We start from the raw sequence: 20,175 nt of genomic DNA, 5'->3' as shown, positions 1-20,175 counted from the left end.
ACCCCAGGTCTTCAGGTATATCAAGGGTATCTGCCGTAAGGCTTGACCAGTACACCTTGCCTGTGTCTTTGGAAGCAGTAAAAAGAACAGTGGCGGAGACTGTACCACCGAGTTCCTAGTGCTGGTCCGGCAACGTGCACACACGTCTGCCTGAGCAGTGGGACAATGCAGACGGCTCGGTTTGTCCGCCGCAGGAAGTTCTTCGTGGTGCTTGCTGTTCGCTTTTTGGTGGCTGTTTCAATATCCCAAGCACTCAAGCCAATCCATAAAGACGGGATCCGATTTGAAGCACGGACTCCTGTCACTGTGCTGGAGGTTACCAAATCCTTCCAAAATCCATGGATACCTGTTCGTGAAACCGAAAGCCACGCCACGCTGTGCCTGGAGACTTCATGCTGGCCAGAACTAGGACTGCTCACGCCAATATCGCTTCCTTTAGAGGCTGTTCCATCTCGTACTCGATCTCCACACGGCCACGAGGCTTCTTCTGCGGCTTGGCAGGTTGCTTTGCGACCCGTTTTCTCTTCTTGCCGGCTTCAATGTCTTCCTCTTCATCACTTGATGCGCTCTTGTCCTCACCATCGGACTCCTCAGTATCGTCGTCATTGTCGGCCTCTTCATCATCTTCATCAGGAGACTCTCCGTCAAGCCAATCGTCAAAGTCTTCCATCTCTCTCTCCAACTCATCTTCGCTTTCATCCAGATCAGAGACGTACTCCACCTCTGCCTCTCTTTCTTCCTCGGCTTCATCCTCCAACTCCTCCTCCTTTGCCAACTCATCACCTCTCTCCTTCCTCTCCAAGCCGCGAAGCACCTTCTTCCACAAGCCCTCATCAATATTGATTGGTCGGTCGCCGTAGGCGCCACTTGTTAACCTCTCCATCAACTCTCGCTCAATTTCCCTCTCCACCTTAGCCGCACTCTCCGCTTTCCGTTCTCTTGTCTCCTCTCTCCTCCTAACCTTCGGCGCTAATCGACTGACATTCTTCTCACCCAGTCTGGTCTCCTCTTTCAGGATCCTCGACTGCCGAATGCGCACTTGCGTCAACCGGGTCAAACGCTGTTTACACTTGTGAATGTAGAATCTCGGCCAATACTGTAGTTTATCATCAATGGCCGCAAGCGCCTTTTCGTAATTGTTTGGCAGGTTGATCTTTTCCCACCATTTCGAGGGCAGATGTGTGCGTTCGGGAGTCTTTATGAAGAGGCATAGCGCTCCAGTTTCGGGGTCCGGACGAACTGTTGCATAGCGCGAATTGGCGAGGGGACAGGATTGGCGATTGCAAAAGCCCGTGAGATTGAATTCGTTGCGACAGAAGTTTTGTTCTTTGCTGCTGAGTCTGCAGGTGGTGGGCGTCAGTTTCCAACGCCTTTGCGATGCGACTGTGTGCACGTTTGCCTTACTTTAATTTGAACGAGCAGAATTGCTGATTTATGACCTGCCACACTATCTCATCCGAAGACATGTTGACCTGTTCGGCAAGAGCAAGCTGGCGTAAAACTACAGGGACGACAAGAGGAGTGGCGGCGGACGGCTGGTGCAAGCGGTGGTTGTCTAGATACCTGCAGTCTGGGAAGTTGAACCAAAAATTTCTGGCCGGGGGAATGCAAACCTGCCAAGAAAGACCTTATCGCTTATCGGGGTTTGGCACTTTTGCAGCGCCCGCGTCAACAAGTCCACCGACAGAAACACAGCAGGATCTCCGTCCACGACTACTATCTGCCTGCGTATGGGTGCAGCTCCAGGTCGGATCGACGTTGGTCCAAGTGTTCGATACGAAGGGATTCCGTCTCCAAATCTTATCAAGCGCCACGGACGGGGTTTCAGAATCGCCAACGACAACTTTACGATGTTTTCCTAGGAACAAGGCACAAAGATTGGTTGCCATCATGTCCTATTAGCATGAGGCTGGCTATCTAAGAGCTGTGAGAGCTCAAGACGTTATGGAGAAACAGGTGTTGACGCCCGAGGATGAGGAAAAAGCGAGGAAACGCTTGGGTTGATTCGTTGAAAGAAGCAGCGTGGAGCTGGCCGCCACCTATGGATTATCATTGGCATTTTTGGTTGCGCCCGATGATATGAAATCGCCCTCCCGATCAACCGCGTGCAACCTCCTAGGCTTCGTGACTTCGTTCAAAGTCTGTGCAACCAACATGTCCTCAGCGTTGAGGGATTGTACGCCATATCAGAAAGGAGCTGCAGAAGATATGTGGCTGGCGCAAAGGGTACATCCGAGACCGACGTGTTCCCGCGCTCTTCCATTCATTACATGGAATTCAAGTCTTTGCTGTCGGCCACACGTTAATCACAACGCAGCACACACGCACTCACTGAGAATTGACTTCAATGGATGAAGAAATGGGCGTTTGCCTATCTTTCTGGGTGGGTAAAGGACCGCTCTGCGCGGAGCGGTGCTCCTTCGACGTAGTTTTAATGAGATGTGGAGGCCGTCAAGGGAAGCCGTCCATTTGGCTTTCATATAGGACGGAAGCGCTGGCTCGACTGAGCTAAAGTAGACGTAGGCATGGATTGCTGAACTGGCTTCTCTGGGCAGAGGTGAGGACGACTTCTGCTCTGCGTCTGCATCCATTGCTCTTTCTCAAGGCATGGGTCAAGCCTACTGCGATACGGGCATGCATCTGCGCACTCAATAGTGACCGGCTAGCACCTAGGTGATTAGTTACCAGGCGTCGAGAAATAGTAGCGCATCGGTGTTCGCCGAGGCAGATGATTTTTGGGGATCGCAAAGCAAGAGGTCGCCAGACGAGGACCATTTAGTCTTCGACTTCAACCTCTCGTTCTTCGAATCTCAGAAATGAGCTTTCGGCAGCGGTGGCTTCGCCCAGAACACACTCCCAGGCTTTTCGAACAGCCTCGAGCACACTGTCATCAAACGCAATGTCGTGCTCCCTCGCGGCAAACACCAACACCTGTGGCGAACTCTTCTGTAGTGCTGGAGGTCTGGGAGTCGCTTCGACAGCGGGCTCGCTTTTCCGATACGACACGGACCAAAGGACTGCATCTTTCGCATGAGCAGTTTCAAGGAATGCCGATACCGCGGCTTCAAGTCGGCTTTCGGCAGAGTCATCTTCGGACACCGTGGAAGCATACACAATACCTAGAAGCAGACATATCAGCCAAAACCCATCGCATTCACGGCTTCGAGCAGATCAGGACAATTGTGGATCCATCAGGTTGTCAGAGGATGATTATCAGCAAAGCACAGAGTGCTCAGGCAATGTAGATAAGTATTCGATTTTTGGATCATCATGAGAAAGGGGGTTGATTAACGGGCTGTTGTACTCACATTGACCTGCCGGGCACTCCCCGGTGTCCTCTGAATGAACCTGAAGATATATGGGATTGTTGCTGAGGCCATCCTCGATGAGGACTATTGCGACCGCAGGACTAGGCCCATTCTCAGAGGTTGGAGGGAAAAGTGAACTCAGCGGATTGGCGACCACATTGATGGATCTCCAAGTCGTGCTGGACAATTGCTGATTCGTCGAGGAATCAGTTATTGATGGGATATCGTCTAGACTGCCAGCCACGTAGCGAGACCGAACTCGCGTGCCGTCGGAAAGACAGATTTGGACCGGTGTAGCGTCCTCCTCGTTCTGAAGAGGGGTTTCCAGGCTTTGCACTCCGTAACCCAATAGGTAGACTCCTCCACCCACAGCTTGGGCTCTGCAGGCCACCTGTGAGATCTCTGAGCTGCCCCCGTACTTTGGTATCACAGCCCCAAAACCTTGGCCGAAGTAGCCCATGGATCTCAAGTGTCTTCTGATCCTTGCCAGCGCCTTGTTGAAGGGCATGGAATCAGCGTTGACAGGAGACAGTGCGAGTGCCAGTAGAGGCGACTGTAGCGACACTGGAATCTTGAACTTGTTTGATATGGCTGCCTTGAGTGATATGCCGGTGTCGTCCTCCTCCAAGCTTGATGCTCCCTCCTCCTCTTCTTGAAGCACGTATCGCAGGAATTTCATTAGGCCCCGCTTGTCCTTCATCGACAGTGACTCGTCGTTGAACACGTCCTCGCGCGTGCTCGGAATCTTGTGCAAGTGTCCATTGCGCAGGACCCACCATGATCCAACGGCGAGGAACTCCAGTTGGGTATGGATCCGTGACGAGACCAGGGTGGGAAGGAACTCGGATTTTGCGTATATGATCTGAGGATTCAAACTCAAGGTGTACGCTCGTGAAGGTCCCAGTGATGTGGCTGAGGGCGACGTCTCCACTGCGGCTTTGATGATGGAGGCATCTTTGTAGACTGTGCTCGTGGCTGTAGGAAGGTCAGTGAGGTCTGGCAGGAAAACTACAAGCGAGAATCGCTCACAGTTTCGCAACTCCTGCACCCAGTTTTCTGCGTCTTGCAGACTCAAACCGGCATCGTCCCCACCGTAATAGCTGCGGCGGTCAACATGCAGGATCTTCTTGCCCGAACGCGAGAGTGACCTAAACAAGATAGCTTGGTCAGTCAGTCGAGAGGGTCTGGTTGACGAAGGTTGGAGGGAACCCACAAGGCCAAAAGGGACTGTGGGATGCTGGTTCCGGCGATCACCAGATCCCACAGCTCATCGCTCAAGGTCTCCATGGTCCAAAGTACCTAGCTAAGTATGTTCTGCAGCCGACGCAAAAGTGAGAGGACTGTGAGACTGCGATGAATAAAGTGGAGAAACCCGGGCATCTTCAAGTCACGGCAGGTTTGCCGAGCGATATGTCTTGCTTCACGCGTTACAATCCCTCGGGCCCCTCTCAACAGCTCTAGAATTCCGGCAAGAATTGGTCTCGACGTGCTTCGAGGCCTCGATAGGCGACGTTGAAAGCATAACAGATTCCGAGGAGTATGCCTCCACTCCCAAGCGCCGTGTGAGGAGATCCCCGTCCGCATAATATCAGTGATCTCCAGAGACGCCGAGATCTTGAAGTATTCTTAGCTCACAACCTCGTCAAGCTCCGTGTTCCTGCCGATACCGCGTGGAAATGGCAAGCCTCGGCCGAGAACCTTGACGGGTACTTCGACGTCGCTCTCGGCGCCGAGTCAGTGCTCGAAGACGCCGAGGTCCGAAATGCTTGACAGCATGTGGCTTCTTGTGATCGGCACGATCCTTGTGTATCGAACCAGCCAAGAGACCAGAAGATCAAAAATCGCACGACCGGACGGAATATATCGGCACTCAAATCCTCTCAGGCGCCACATAGCAATTGCTAAGAAAGTTACACTCCCCAAGCTAGCCTAGTGTGTGCATCAACCATGGCCAAGACTCTGACGCCAGAGAACTGAGAGCGGACAGCACTCCACGCATAACACAGTAGTCCTCTACACGCTACTGTGGGAGGTGGGCTAGGGGTTATAGTCCAGAGAAGAGCAGCGTGATGCCAAGCGAACATTTCCTCTCCACCCCCAAGTTTCCCCAGGTCTCCAAACTCCCACACCTTCGAGGGATGCTGCTCTCGAGGCCGCATACCATGATTGCAGCCCAATTGCCCCGCGACACTCCGGCTAACGCGGCTGCGGCGTGCTGTTCATCCGCTGCCCTACCAGCAGTTGAGCCAGACCATCCCGGTGGTGTTCACGTTGCTTGCAGGGTTCTGAGGTCCGTGCTGCGCTTACTGGGGTAGAGCCAGGAACCTGGTCCTCCACATTCGCGCCCCACGCTCGTAGGTGGCACGACGGAGCCCCATCTCTTTAGCTAAGCACAAAAGGCAGTGCTTGACCACGCCATGAGAGTCTCGGTCCTAGAACATTGTACTGCGTGTCACTGAGATAACTCGAAATCGATCTCTCACATCAAACAATTCTGACGGAAAAGCCGAATTGACAAGATCAGCTCAGGGGAATCATCTGACTTCACGGAGAGATTGTGATCAGAAGCACCAACCCAGACCCGAAATCACAATGGGCAGTTATTCTGAAGAGCCAGAGTTCAAGACTCTTACCATCAAGAAACTTCATCCTACCTTTGCAGCCGAGGTCGAGGGTGTCAACTTCCAGGACTTGTCCGATGAACAGTTTCAAGAGATTTTTGCCGCCATGGCTAAGGTAGGCACCAAGCCCCTGGGATCGGGTTTTGCCAATGCGTCTGAAGCATTTGGTGGTCTACTGTGTGATGTTGGCTCCGTTTAGCACTGGCATTGCTGACCCCTGACAACAGTACGGCGTCTGCATATTCCGCAACACTGGTCTCGACGATGAAGCGCATATTGCATTCTCCAAGCGGATTGGCGATTTGGACACAATGAGACGGTACATGACTGACGGTCGCAAACCGAGATACGGGCACTACGAACTGTTCGACGCAGGAAATATCGACGACCAAGGCGGCGTGCTAGACCCCAACAGCCCGCGAGCACACTACGGGAAGGTAGGACGGTCAACTTTTAGTCCATTTCTGAGATGCCTTGCGAGAGGAGGCTGATGATCCGCTTCAGGGAAATGCTTTGTTCCACGTCGACTCTTCCTTCAATCCTCGACGCGCGAGTTTCTCGCTCCTCCGCGCGGTCCACATCCCTCCACCCGGCAACGGCGGCAACACCGACTTTGCGGACTCCCGCACCGCCTGGGATGAGCTGGACCCCGAGTTCCAGAAGGAACTCCTCGAGAAGGACTACATCGTCAACCACTCGATCGCGCAGTCGCGAAAGCTGGGCTCCCCGGAATTCTTCAAGGACCTCGATCCGACCAACGGCGGCGTGATGGCCCGGCACCAACTCATCCAGATCCACGAACCCAGCGGGCGACGGAACATCTACATCGCCGCGCACTCCCATTCCATCGAGGGTTTGCCAAAGGAGGAGTCGGACACGCTGATCAAGAAGCTGCTCGCCCATGTGACGCAGAAAAAGTACACCACCAGCGTGGAGTGGAAGAACCCGTCGGATATGATCATCTGGGACAACAGATGTACTCTGCACCGCGCCAATGGCGGGGCATTCGAGGGCAAGTACAAGCGAGATCTGCGGAGGACCACCGTGCATGACGACAGCAGCACGGCTTGGGGACTGAATGAAGTCGAGGACACCGACAACTGGGTCGTCAACCACTCCGCCACAAAGGCCGCAGGCCAGACCCAGGCCAAATAGGCGGAGTAGATTAGTTTGTGTGAGTCCTGAAGCAAAGCGGCAAGTGGCAGAATGCAGATTGCAGATTTGTTACTCGTATCCCAATATCAAACATGCATGCCTACCATGACAAGTGAGACAGTTACTCGTTTGTTTGTGTGGTTCTATAACTGTATGATGGTATATGGGGACCAGATATCACACAGCCTCCTTCAGTCAATCTCCAATCATTCCGTTTGTCCAACTCACTCCTTGATGATACTCCCTACTCCCCATGCTCCCCGAAGCCACCTTCGAGACAGCGGAAGTCAGGTCACGCATTGACGACAATCGCCGAGCGTGAACACGCGTCAAGGATCCTGAGATTGCGATGCCTGACGGTCGTTTCAATCGTCACATCGCCACATCGCCGCCAACGCCTATGGGTCCTGAACCCCGGCGGAAAGGGGGGGGGTGCAAAGCCTCGAGTCGAGTCGAGGCGAGTCATGCCGATGAATCGCGGGCCAAGGATTTCCCCCCGCCCCGACCATGACCGTGAGGCCGGCACCTCACTGCCGTTGCCTCTTAGAGCTCAACCCATGAAAGACTCACTAGTCACATGGGGTTTTCGAGTTAGATACTATATGTTCTTATAGCTCATCTCACGCTGCGATATTGATGGCCCCACTTTCCGCACAGTCCGGGCACACTATCAGAGGAGAGACGACGACGACTCATTCCGTACTGCAATCTGCAATTTGCAATCTGCACTCGGTTTGGCCACTAGCAGCCTACGTACCTCAGTACCGCGCGGTGAATGAATGAATTCATGAATGAATGACTACATTCGGCTGATCCCAAATCCACGGGACGTGGATGTTTCAGAACTCGGCTCTTCAAAAACACAAATCGACTATCCTGTATCCTGCAGAGCGAGGTCCGACGCCACGACCAAAACCACTCCGCCGCGACTTCTGGCACGAGAAGAAGTCATCACTGAATCTCCGGAGCCCGACCACCGCATCGGTCTACCGTTCAGGGCGACCATCGCGTTCCTGGCCACCTCATCCTCCAACATGCTGAGGGAGCCCAGGTCTCTTGAACACCCCCATCCCCACCAGCCAGCACCCGACACGAACACGACCCAAGTACTGGTGGTGGCAGATCAGTGTGACACCGCCGCTCACACTCACGCCCACACTCACGCCCACACCCAGTCCACGACATTGTTTGGTCTCCCCGCCGAACTGACCAGCCAGATCACATCCCAGCTAGAGTACCACGACGCTGTATCCTTCCGATTAACATGCAGGTCCGCGCGTGAGCTGATCCCCTTCGAGAAGGGCCTGTGCGTCAAGCGCGCCACGCTCAAGGCATCCCTCCTGGCCGCCGAGAGGGCCGACGAGGAACGCCGTGGGGAAATCTGGCAGAACGCACACACCTGGGCGGCGTTGTTCCCTGCGTCCGCCGGGCCCGGCGGCCCGCCCAACGAGGGCATGACCAACTTGCACAACAATCGGATCACGCGGGCGGAGCGGCTCAATTGCTACGCCTGCCTCCGCACGCTCCCGTGCAGTGAGTTCCACGCCGGGCAGATGAAGGGCCTTCGGAGCCTGGGGCACAAGGAACACGCCAAGCGGTTCTGCATCGACTGTGGCTGGGGCAAGGGGATCTGGGCGCGAGGCAGTGCCGCTGGACGCGGGGCCCAATGCGTGGTCATTTGTCGGCTCTGCGGCGGCCTGAATCGGAGGGCCGACCCCCTGTTCCGGCGGGAACGCGTCTGTTCGATGGCGTGTTGGCCACAGGGCCTGGCGGTTCCTGGGGGTGGGAATGTGGCTGGTCTCGATCCGAGGGTCGGGGTCGAAGATGACCAGCAGCAGCAGGACGGAAGGGCGCCTGTGTCTTTACCAAGGGGACTGCTCTCGCGACGTGCCAAGTGCGTGCGATGCTGGGCTAATGACCACACCGAGAGGCCTACGTGGAGTGAGCGTTCCGAGCTTTGTATGGGGTGCCAGGTTGAACTCGGCATAACGGCCATGACGCTCGACAAATTGGTCGGAAAGGCAGTGTGAGACGCGAGAGAGGTGTAAGTATGTGAATGCTGGTGGCGTCAATCTTGTCGACTGCGTAGGGTGGGATGGGACATTCATGGATGGTTCTGGCGACGGATTACTTTTCTGTTGTGATCCCCCCTTGGCTTTGGCGTTCGGGTGTTGAAAAGCCTTCAGCTCAGTGAAGCAGTAACTTCCTGCTACACGGCTTGTTTCGTATTTGTTCCGCCCAGCACGTCCTGTGTCCGATCCACGCTTCAATGTACTTTCATCGCAAATGCCTATCTCTGGCACGAGCGGATACTTTCCGTCGATGGAGGATAACCATCCAGTCGAAGTGCTCTGTTCGGCGTGTGTCCCGGCTCGCAGCTGCTCTTGATAGCGATCCACGCCGAGTCTCATCCATGAAGCATGCATAGCACGTATTGCCTTCCAGCGCAGGGGACAGCTCAATGAAGCCGACTGACTCATCATCGCCGTCGGCATCGGTAACAAAGAAAGTGTCCTGGGACTCGGAGCATTCGAAAGCTGATTGCGTGTTACAACTTGTGGGTTTAAATAGATTATATAACGGCTGTCCAATCTGACTTTGGACGAAAGTCGACTCCCTTGAGACTTACGGCACGACTGACGACACGGAGTCTGCCCTGGCAGTCTGTTGATGTCGCATCCAGACTTTCATATCCACTTCCTGTAGTAGCACTGCTCGGCCTGACAATGCCTCCCGACTCTCGACAGTGTCCTTACCGTGGGTTCACGTTCGATTTAGTGGTTGGCATCCCTTCTTGCAGCGTGACACTGTGGCCCATGGTAGATGTAAACAGCCAATGCTCGGTGACTTCTGCCGGTATCAGTACTGTAGCAGACTTAAAGGAGATCTCTTCACTGAAGATGGACTCATGTCAGGTGGCTCAATGTCAAGTTCAACTAGGTTCTCAGCCAACTCTGTAGCCTGTTTTCTTTCCGAGTTGTCGGCCATTCTGGGAAGTAGCTTTGATGGCGCTTTGAAGAGCGCGTCAGAGTCGTTTGCATGAGGGACTTTCACAGTCGCCCGGCCAGAGACGAACGTCCCACTCAGTTCATGGTGAGCTTAGTCTGAAGACCGCGCAAAGTCGCCCAAGACACATTCAGCACCCAGCCGGCCCAAGGCATTAGCATTGTTGCGCCATACACTATTGAGTCGTGTTCGGTATCTTGAGACCGTCAGCAAAGCAAAAAGAACTCGAGTCGCAGAAGCTGAAGGATGAGTGAGGCACGAATCAGCTACAGACGCCAGAGAAGAGGCAGGGAATCACGTGCATTGATTAGATCATGCATTAGTCAGTCAGTCGCATCAGTCGCACCAACATGGTGACTAGCAGATCGACTGGATTAATTCGTGTCTGGTGTCACCATCATTCCTCTCGAACCTCTTGCACGAGGTGACATGCGCATTGCGGCTCAGAAGATGACATCCAGCCTCGTGTGGGAGCAGCAGCGTCACCACCGACCAACCCCTGGCAGTCCACCCTCGAGTTTCATCCCATATTGCACCCCAACAGGCCATGTCGATATTGTTGCCTTTGCTTCCCACGCACTCTGTCCACATCTTCCCCCATAGTGAGTAGCCTGGAAGTGCCCGAATTGGACTGGTGCAGATCCGACAGAAGTGTCACACCAATGGGCTTCTGATTTCTAGGCGTGTAGCATGCGAGCCGACAATCCACATCCTCGTGTACAGCCCTATTTTGTCCAGATCGTTCTCGCAGACGACACTTGTTTTCCTCGACAGAGTGCGCTTGCTTGTCTCGGCAACCAGACTTATCACTGCCCGCAAGAGGCATTGCAGGCCTTGACGCTGCATCGAACGGAAATTGTTGGTGGCCGGGTTGTTGGACAACACAATCTCGAGGTAGCGGCCGTCGAAGGCTGAATGGCTTCTACGAGGGCAAGCCGTGATCGGCTGATGCCGTAGCGCAGTCGTTACAGTCCTAGATCTCACCGAAACTGTGCTCTGCGCCAGATCCTTCCGTCCTCTTCGCCACAGCGGCTGAACTGGTATACCCCGGTCGTTTTCTGACACATCTGGTGGTACGCATGGCATGGTACTCGGTCGTTGGTGAGAGTTTGAATTTACATCCTCGGGAAGCACTCGGAGTCTGGATTTTGCGCAGGGCTGTCGAGCCAAAAACACGTAGCCCAGATCGACGGACCGTTGAAAGCGCCCCGAATGACAATTCGATTGCTCGTCTTTGAAGATGCTGGACTGGAGACGTTCAAAAGCTGACGAGATAGGCGAGGCAGTCGTGTGAAAGGTCGCAGGGGCGGGACGCCACATGCTTGCTGTCGCAGAAAATACCATGCGCTGTTGGCCATCTTGAGACATTGTCCTTTGCAATTTGCCGTGCTGCCTGGTGAGGGAGCCCGACGCCTCGCCATGCCTGCGTATGATCCAAATCTGAACGGTGGTTGGGTGTACTGCTCTTCACTCGTACTTTCGGCAATGGTTCGTTCTAACGTCTTCGGCGGCTCGGTCGCGAGGTGGTCACCAGATTGCCCTTTCACAAGCGGATCACAAGATCGGATGATGGTCCGAATATTTCCATCGCTCCAGGCAGCCTTGTTTCCGAGACTCACGCTTTCTGCCTCGGTGGCCAACACAGTCGAGGCGTAGGAAGCTTTCGATCGGCCTCAATCTTACTGTCAGGTCCAAGCCCTTGATGCCACAACCCGACCGTCCGAGATCGCTGAGTCACAGGGGGCCATCCGTGATTTGATGGTGTCATGTATACACGGAGGAGCCGGCTCGAGCTGTTTCTTCCGGAGTTGGAAGGCGAATTCGCACACAAATTTCGACAGCTCAGCCAGAGGGCTTATGCTGACTTCCTCTTGCGTTGTGGTTCTGCGATGGCAGGATTTGAGGCTGGCCTTCATCCTGTCTCATTCCTTCCATGTTCGGATGCGGCGGATACCAGGCCTGAGGATACATGCCAACGCCAGGCGCAGAGTTCTGTCGCGCTGGGTCGGGACCGCCTCCTCCCCACTCCTGTTGTACTCTCATTTGCATGGGCTGGTAGGGGTTGTCTTCGCGAAAATCACCGAGCGTCGCATTCGACTGACCCTCCATGCCAGGATGCGCCAAACTCGAGCTCGATGGGGCAAACTGCAGTGTTTGGTTCGTCATTCTTTTCTCGAAGAAAGGGAATGTGTTGGTTCGATAAGGCGTTGCGAAGCCGGATGACAACTCTTCGCCTGTGTCAGACGACAGAGACCGCGTCGGCTGACCCCAGTCGTAGGGAGGATTTGACACTGGTGTCTGATATTCGTAGGTTGGTTCATGCGCGATGGTCCCCATGGGCGAAGGCAAATGCCCGGGGTTGAATGCTGAAGAATATTGCGACGGCAAAGAATGCCCATACTGCTGCTGCTGATAGAATTGAGGATTCATAGGGTCTTGGGCGTAGGGTCGAGGCGAGTATGAAGATTGAATGAGCATCTGTTGGCGCTGGTGGTGTTGTTGGTGGCTAGAATCGTAAGAGTTTGGAAAGTTGGATCCTGGGCAGAATCAGCAGCTGAACACGCAACGCTTCTCACGACCATACCCTGAAGAGACATTGGTAGAGAAGGGTCGAACCCGTGGAGCCCGGGACTTTCCCTCGACAGGTGAGTGTCCAAGGGATCATCTACATCGTTCAAGTGTTCCACCGAGGTGCTCCTGAGGATGCCACCTGGAGAGGATGAGGCGACCGAGGCGTCTCCCTCGTTGTTGAAGGCTTCAGAGGTGTTTGTCGGCTTGCGCACACGCTTCGGGGGCGCCGAACCCGGTAAGTCGACAGGGAAGAACTGACAATCTTTCTTGAGCCGACTACAGTTCTGGCAGCGACCGCTCGTGTCGTTGAAAGCAGGCACGCAGCGGATCTTGCGCCGCCGACAGTGGCCTGTGCGTGGTCAGAGAAGTCGCTTTGGGTGACGTCGGGAAAGAGAACTGACCGCATGCGACCGCAGTTCGTTGGTATCCTAATCTGTTCCTTTTCTTGTCGGCGGGTGACAGAGCTGGCCCCTCGCTGGCGATGTTGTGCATATTCGGCGAGGAGCGGCCACTTTGGACGAGACCAGGCATGTTTGGCTGCCTGCCCCCCTGGCCGATCTGACTTTGCACGGGGCCGCTTGCCTCAGCAGATTCGCCGGGGTTATCTACACCCTCTGTCATCTCTTTAGGCTGACAGATACTCGATTCGCGAACATGGGACGGCGTGAACAGAATGCTTCTTGGTGGACTCCTCGTCCGCCACAGTACCAATCGAGCTTTTCGGCCGGGTACATTAGCAACATCACTGGTGTTGAAAGGTATGATTCGAGTTGCCGGTTGACGCCATGTGATCCAGGTCAGTCGATGATGTGGGCGCTATCTTTTTGCAAACTTGCGGTCAGCCTCGCCGACAATAGTTCAAGGTACGTGGCCCAACCACCGCTCCGGGGAGCCACAGGCGATAGAGCCAACGTCGGGGCAGTCGCTATCCTGTTCCCAATATTTTGAAGGACCGCGAAATGGGTTGGGGGAAGAGGTCTAGAAGCTGGGGTTGTGGTCGAAAGTCCCAGACCGTCGCTCATCCGTGGTTATGCGGTCGGTGTGTTCGCAATCAAAGACACTGAATGTACGGGTAGTGGAAGTCGCGGTCGATAAGATGACGAGAAAGAATTCGCTAGGCGTGTGATCGATCTGGACAGAAAATGGAGAGGAATGAGCAGAGACAGCCAACTCCAATATCAGATGGCTGTGTATTGGGGGAAGATCGGAATACACTTTGCTGCTTGACTAGGGCATGGCAACCGGTGGTAGGGTCTGAAGCTAAGGTTCGCCAGCACTAGGTCCATCCCACCTGGATCGTCTCCGAAGGGCAAAAGTCTCGGGCATCTGCGAGAGACGAATCAACGAGAGTGACAAGCGCCTTAACGGTGGAGGAGATGGTATAGAGTCTCCAAATGACACGCGGAAGAGGTAGTGGATTGGATCTTGCATAGTCATTGGGCTCAGCTCTTCCCTGCTGGACATCGATGCCACGAAAGAGTGGTGCCTCTTGGACAACTACAGGGTGCATCACCTCGCACTATTCGCCTCTTCGGGAGTTTACAGGAATGCTTGCAGGAGACGCCGACGGGGGACCGAGGGGAGCAGGCACATAGAATCCCGGACATCACGGTGAGTCAAGGAAATGGCCTCCGCCAGCGCCTGAAGAAGTTCTATGCCCTGGGCTTCGGTCTTCTTGGAGCAATGACTCGGGTAGCTGAAGTTTCTGGGACTTCGATCGCGAGAGAGACGTTGTCACGCCGCCCCGAGTGGAAAAGCTACACCTCGATTCTCAGCACCTGGGAGGGGGCCCAGAACAGATTCAGACCATAGCCATACGAGGTACAAGATCTGGCAGGCACAAGTGTCTCTGACCGTGTGGCTGGCCCTGGCTCAATTTGACTTCCCTCTCGAAAGCTCGGTACAGATCAACCCCTGTTTGGGAAAGGCCCTGTCCGTGAAGAAGCCCACTATTTAGCCTGTGGTTCTGGACGGGTTGTCCCCCAACGAACGGCACCTGAGACTAGTCCACAATGTTCCTTCGGAACCTAGCGCCTGGAGACCCGACAATCCGACAATGCTGCAAGAGGGAGACGTTTCCAGGAACGATCTGCGTCCAAGGGTATCTGCCTGGTATCGTGTCTTCTGAAGGGCCGGAATGATTCAGTTAGAGATTACGAAACACGCGTGAGAATTTGAACGGCTCAGAATCTAGACGTCTAGACAGTCAGTATATGGAACTTAATGGTCCGTTCTTAGGTCTATTACTGGCCGAGTGTTGCACCCAGTCGTCAACGCCGAGGGACAGGAAGATCGTCGCCTCGTCATGGCCAGGTGCCCAAAAGGGACAACCTGAGGTCTTGTGGGGTAGTCGTCAAGGCCAAGGAGAATTGTCAGATATCTCCAATGCAAGCCACCGGCTGTAACGGATGAATGCCTGAGCTGCCCAGATCTTAGAGACGCGCTTCACTGCTGCCCGGGGTCAAGTTGGCTGATCATCACGCTAGCGCCACTGGAAGAGCGGCGCAGTGGCTTGATGGGAGTGAGTGTCCTCGACCGCGGTCTTTCAGGCGGCTATCAAAGTATGGCTGAGTATGGTACTGTACAGGGTAGTGTGGAGGTCAAGCGTACGTGCTCCGTATTGACAGAAGGTCTTTCTGCTACGAGTACGCCCTGAACCGACGTATGAAGCGCCCCAGTTAGCGCGAGGCAAGTGGATCGCACACAAAGCGCCATGTCCAAAAATACCATTCAGCCTCTAAGCGACTCACACATCCCCTCCCGTTACAACGTTGCTCTTACTGTAGGTACGCCACTCTTAGAGCGAGCTCCAGGTCCCGGTATTGGGGGCGAGGCGTTAAGGCCGGAGCCGAGATTGGACGAGAAATGCTCGTTTGCAGGGAGAAGCGCGCAAGTGCTGTTCAGTCCAGCAGCAGCGATTCCACCCACGTCACCAAAACGCCTCCGGTCTGTTGGGTGTTTTGTCAGCATGACTTTACCGAACGGTAGCCCGCGCGACCGCGTGGACTTCGAACATGATTTCATGAACCTGCAGGGACATTGATCCACCTGCGGGCGGAATGGAGACGCAAATGGTTGGTGAGAATTGGACTCAGCGTCTAGAGGCGCCTCGTCAGTGGCTTGGTTGTGAGGACGAGGTGAAGTGGTACGAGTACTGTCTTCGCTCTGACTTCTCGCTTGCAGAGACGATCATCATTTCCAAGACAGGCATAACGACCTATCTAGTCTAAACGCGATCTGAGCGGAGTAGAAACGACAAAAGGTCAATGCTCCTCGTATCCGGCAACCAAGATGGGTGGAACGCTCTGGCTGGAAGCAAAGTGCAGGAATAATGAACAAGCAGGGAAACAGTGGGCGGCGGAATTGTGGCGGTGTGGTGAGGCTTGCCTGCGGAGCTGCGGAGTCCTTGCTACGTATTGTACGGAGTACCCAGTGGTTAGTGGCCAGTGGTCGACTGAGGCCCTCACAGCCCTGGCTCCCTGGGCTCTGGATGATCGTCCTCTCCTCCAAGGGCGCTCATGGGCAGTCGCGGCAGTCTAGATTCGCCACGGAAAGCGCCTCCGGACACCTGTCAGGCACTGTTGTGGGCGGCTGCTCGGCTGCTGCCCATACACAGCTGAGATCCTCCCCGTTCATCTGCAAGTTGACCATGGCCCAAACTCAAACTTGCACCATTCCGGCCAAGTCAGGGTGTCGCGCTCCAAAGAGCAAGCCCATCCCAGGGTGGCTCTGCTGGGTCCGGCCACGTGGATGGAGACATTCCCGGCTTCCAATCTAGGCTGAAGATTGCCCAGATGCACCGGCGACCGCGACGCCCAAATGCCATCATGTGCAGTTGGATCTTCCCATCGTTGCTGCCCGTGACGGGTACAACGCGAGGAGTTTTGCCGAGCAAACACACCCCCGGGTCTTTTGAAAGCGAGCCCGTAATCTTGCGGAGATAAGACGCGTGTGCTCGTACTGTGTGCAAGTACATCGAGGACACGCCGCTCGCCACCGGACAGTCTTGGGATTGTCTTGATGATGCCTGTCACTGTCATGATGTCACCAAAGTCTCTATGGATGCAAAGCAAGCTGAACTCGTACGACTGCTTCGATGGTCCCCCAGTACTCGCACAGCTTGGAAGGTTTGCAGATCTACTGATAAGACTGGAGAGCATTCTGTTCTAGCCCGGTACTTCGAACACCAGGGGACCACAGAGGGAAGCATGGAGTGCTCGGCATCTCAAAAGCTGTCTACGGTTCGCCACTTTAGACCATTCACGCGACCCTTGTGCGATTAAGCGCCAGTCCTCATGATTGCCCGGCGCGCACTCTATATGGCAAGGGCCACATAGTGACTTCGGATATGCGACTGCTGCCATCGCTCATGCGGAAACCCAGGGCAGGTTTCAGCTACAATCATGCCTGTCCAAGTAACTAGCCAATGCATGTATCTGTGGGTGATCAGTGAGGAAACTTTTAGCCATCCAACAGTATGTACGAAATACGTCGATAGCCGACGAGACCCGCCCCTGCTCGTAACAGTACAGCATCTCAACACATCCCTGTGTCGATGACTGGCCGGTCGACGAAAAGGCCCAGCATTAGTCTCCACAAGCTACCCTGTAACTCGTATTACACCACCGATCACGCCACGGAGTTCGGCAAGCGAAGTCGACCAGGCACACCAAATTCACGATCAGCAGCGCCTCCAGGCTCAAGATGTGCACGGTCTGCTTCCTCTCTGCGATTTCAGATGCGAGTACTCCGTACAATTTTGTCCATCCAGGGGTTGTCAGTGAATAAACCCCGTGTGAACCAGCACCCTTCGAAGCCTTTCACGTAAGTGTGAGATAGGCCTCAAATCACTCCACGTCAGTCTGCCGATCTGCAGACGTTCTGGGATTTACACCATGGCAGCTTTCAAGAAATATCTCAAAATGAACATTGTGCAAGCCTGGCTTCATGTGGCTGACGCGCCATTTCCAGTTCACGGTACATTCATTCACCCGTCACAGGTCATCCCTCAGCTGTTTGACGGGGAGATGTACCACTTCGCTAGGATGCGAACAGCAGTTGACACTTGGCGTGATTCAAGATGAGGAAAGACGATATCGGGGGTGTCGAATCATGATCCGCTTGTACGAGTAGCAGCGCTCGCATCACACCCAGGCCCGGTGCTCCTTACTCGCTCAAGGGCAATGCGAACTTGCTGGCGCGAGACTGTATTGTGTAAGAGTACTGTAGAACGCAAGTGCCTCAACGATGATGTCGCCAGCCACTGTCCCGTTCTTCATTCCACACTCAATCCCTGCTCGTAACGCTACCTTGCAAAATCCGTTGCCTGTTTACACAGTACGGCCCCCTATGTCTTTCGGGTCTGCTTAATGACCCGTGCAAACGTTCACCGCAATTCCTGGCTTCCTCGCTCATCTGCACAGTCACAAGTGTTTCGCCATCGACGCCTCCATGGAGCACCTGGCTCGACGATGCAGCTTTGGCGGTTTGTTGATCTGGTAGAGCTCCTGAAAATCCGACAGATTTCTGAGCCATTAGTGTCCAGTGTTCATCTACATGTTGCGACTGCTCATGAAGCATTAGATGTCCAGTAGTTCAAATCTGACGAAGCCGCCAGCTGTGTCGGAGTCTACACGGCACCTACTACCAGCTCATCTGAGTCTCTTACCATCGCGCTAGGAGTATAGGCTCTATCGCACGGGCCGTACTATCACAGCGCTTCTGGTGAGAGCCTGCCGCGATTGTAGCCGCCCGTCGAAGTTTCTCCTCGTACCTTGCCCGCATTCTATCCGACTATAAAGGAAACGGCTGGCGGCTCGCGAGACGTCTGCAAGGACGATGAATGTGTGACTTCTAGGAGGAACTCAACTGTTGCCGCATGGGCATTTCGCAGTCGTCCAATGTGAGCCAATGGAGTTCGCAGGCACAAAGAGAAGCGAATTTGGCTCTCATCACCGAGTCCTATCGCTGAAGAGTCCTTGATCACCGACTGGCTTCTTACTCGTACAGTACATGGATGCAGTACCGTTGCGGTGGCTCTACGGAAACAGCGATTCCTAAACCCGCAATCCCCGCCAGGTGTGGGCCGAACGATCATCTCCACATCGAGAAGTTGTGAGGAGTGTTTGAGCCTCACAGCTTCGCCACGAAACCTCACTTTGACTTTTTGAGGTTTCTCCCAGGAGATCTTGGAGAATTCTCCGAGCACAATCGCGAACCTGCCAAGGTTCGAGTTCGCTTTCGGCGAGTCGACCAGAGACAGTACAGCAGACAGCTCGTCGACGGCTTCCAGCTCCCAGGCTTGGGTGTTGCGGAGTTCGCTGGCAACGCGTCTCCACCACATAAAGGTGGCCGTTTCGGGTATGTACGAGTATCGAGCACCTGTGGTGCCTGCTGCATCATCATTATGCACGGAGTAGGCAATCGTTGCTTGATCTGCCCGAAATCCCCGCAACCGCCACCATCATCCAGGACGCTTTTCCACCAGTGAATGAGCCTCACCCACATGTAACGGCGAAGTGAGAAGAGTCCAAGGGTGGTTTGGTCCAAGCTGAAGCTGTCTTCACACGGCTAACAAAACATAGCCTATTACAGCCCAGCAATGCAGGCTAGACTGTTTATCTCGGTACATGTACCCCGCGTCTGTTGGTGCACTTCATTCACTTAACCCTCACCAGAGCCTGAGTACTCGTACCCTTCGTTTCCAGCTCGAGCTCGCCGGCTCCTCGATACGCGTCCCGGTGCATGGGCTAGAAGAAGTTATTCGTGGGCTGGGTACCGGGCGATCTCTGGTCTAGACCGTCAAATATTCAGTTCTGTCTCCAGTCTCCCTGGTCTAGTTGGTGCTCTCGGCTGGTGCAGCAATGTTCAGCAATGACCCCGATGCCGACTCGCTCTTCCCCAATGGGTCCTTACCCGACCAAAGTGGACAGGTGACCATATCTGAAGGCCCTGCAAGACTCGGCTTGCGGGTCCAGAGATATGGTCAATGGCTCGCTTCACGCATCGAATGTCTCTCGGCTTCGGGTCAGCTCTGTGGCCATTCTTCCACCATCGCTCGGATCCCAGCAACTCGAACCCCTACCTCGATCCAAAGACATATGCATGCGAGGTCGATCAAGGCCAGCCCTTTCGAGCACCGCACTTTGTCAGAAAGTTGCAACTCAACGTCATTGATGTAGCGAAGCGATCTGTTGGGCTGCTGATACGGAGACGTCTTTCTAGGTCTAGACTCACGCCCGGAACCAACCACCGATTTTGTCATCCGAGACATACTTTGCATTCGACCGTGGTAACTGAGGGTATTCTAGCGCGACGGGGCATCTCTGAGGCTGAATCTGAAAAGCCAGTGTCAAAGCTCCGAAACCTAAACGGACGCCTGCTCCCCGGAAGGTCCTTTGGCTGTTCTTGATGCTGCGAAGGGGTAAGAAACCTCGTGACCCTGTCCTGCTGGATCTCACAGTAGCATGCGACGCCGACAATGGCGATTGCATTTCGCCGCCCGTTAGATCAGC

The 20,175-nt window shown here is 54.6% G+C and overlaps 5 protein-coding genes across 5 annotated transcripts; 2 read left to right on the top strand and 3 right to left on the bottom strand.

The window, feature by feature from the left end:
* Positions 1-415: 415 nt before the first annotated feature.
* Positions 416-1,466, bottom strand: G647_05197 (uncharacterized protein; the record flags this gene model as incomplete). Its single annotated transcript, XM_008729529.1, has 2 exons — positions 416-1,340; positions 1,405-1,466. The coding sequence occupies 2 exons, from the start codon at positions 1,464-1,466 to the stop codon at positions 416-418; spliced, it is 987 nt and encodes a 328-aa protein (XP_008727751.1).
* Positions 1,467-2,775: 1,309 nt separating this feature from the next.
* On the bottom strand, positions 2,776-4,595 carry G647_05196 (uncharacterized protein; the record flags this gene model as incomplete). Its single annotated transcript, XM_008729528.1, has 4 exons — positions 2,776-3,119; positions 3,309-4,283; positions 4,338-4,456; positions 4,522-4,595. The coding sequence occupies 4 exons, from the start codon at positions 4,593-4,595 to the stop codon at positions 2,776-2,778; spliced, it is 1,512 nt and encodes a 503-aa protein (XP_008727750.1).
* A 1,305-nt stretch (positions 4,596-5,900) lies between these two features.
* On the top strand, positions 5,901-7,084 carry G647_05195 (uncharacterized protein; the record flags this gene model as incomplete). Its single annotated transcript, XM_008729527.1, has 3 exons — positions 5,901-6,044; positions 6,157-6,366; positions 6,434-7,084. The coding sequence occupies 3 exons, from the start codon at positions 5,901-5,903 to the stop codon at positions 7,082-7,084; spliced, it is 1,005 nt and encodes a 334-aa protein (XP_008727749.1).
* Positions 7,085-7,875: 791 nt separating this feature from the next.
* On the top strand, positions 7,876-9,073 carry G647_05194 (uncharacterized protein; the record flags this gene model as incomplete). Its single annotated transcript, XM_008729526.1, has 2 exons — positions 7,876-8,978; positions 9,058-9,073. 2 exons carry the CDS (start codon positions 7,876-7,878, stop codon positions 9,071-9,073), a joined length of 1,119 nt encoding a protein of 372 aa, XP_008727748.1.
* A 2,859-nt stretch (positions 9,074-11,932) lies between these two features.
* On the bottom strand, positions 11,933-13,192 carry G647_05193 (uncharacterized protein; the record flags this gene model as incomplete). The annotated part of the gene is made up of 3 exons (XM_008729525.1): positions 11,933-12,627; positions 12,675-13,010; positions 13,063-13,192. The coding sequence occupies 3 exons, from the start codon at positions 13,190-13,192 to the stop codon at positions 11,933-11,935; spliced, it is 1,161 nt and encodes a 386-aa protein (XP_008727747.1).
* Positions 13,193-20,175: the final 6,983 nt, after the last annotated feature.

The sequence above is a fragment of the Cladophialophora carrionii genome, assembly GCF_000365165.1.
Source record: "Cladophialophora carrionii CBS 160.54 unplaced genomic scaffold supercont1.4, whole genome shotgun sequence".
Classification (NCBI taxonomy): domain Eukaryota; kingdom Fungi; phylum Ascomycota; class Eurotiomycetes; order Chaetothyriales; family Herpotrichiellaceae; genus Cladophialophora; species Cladophialophora carrionii.
This window is presented reverse-complemented; position numbering and strand designations above follow the sequence as displayed.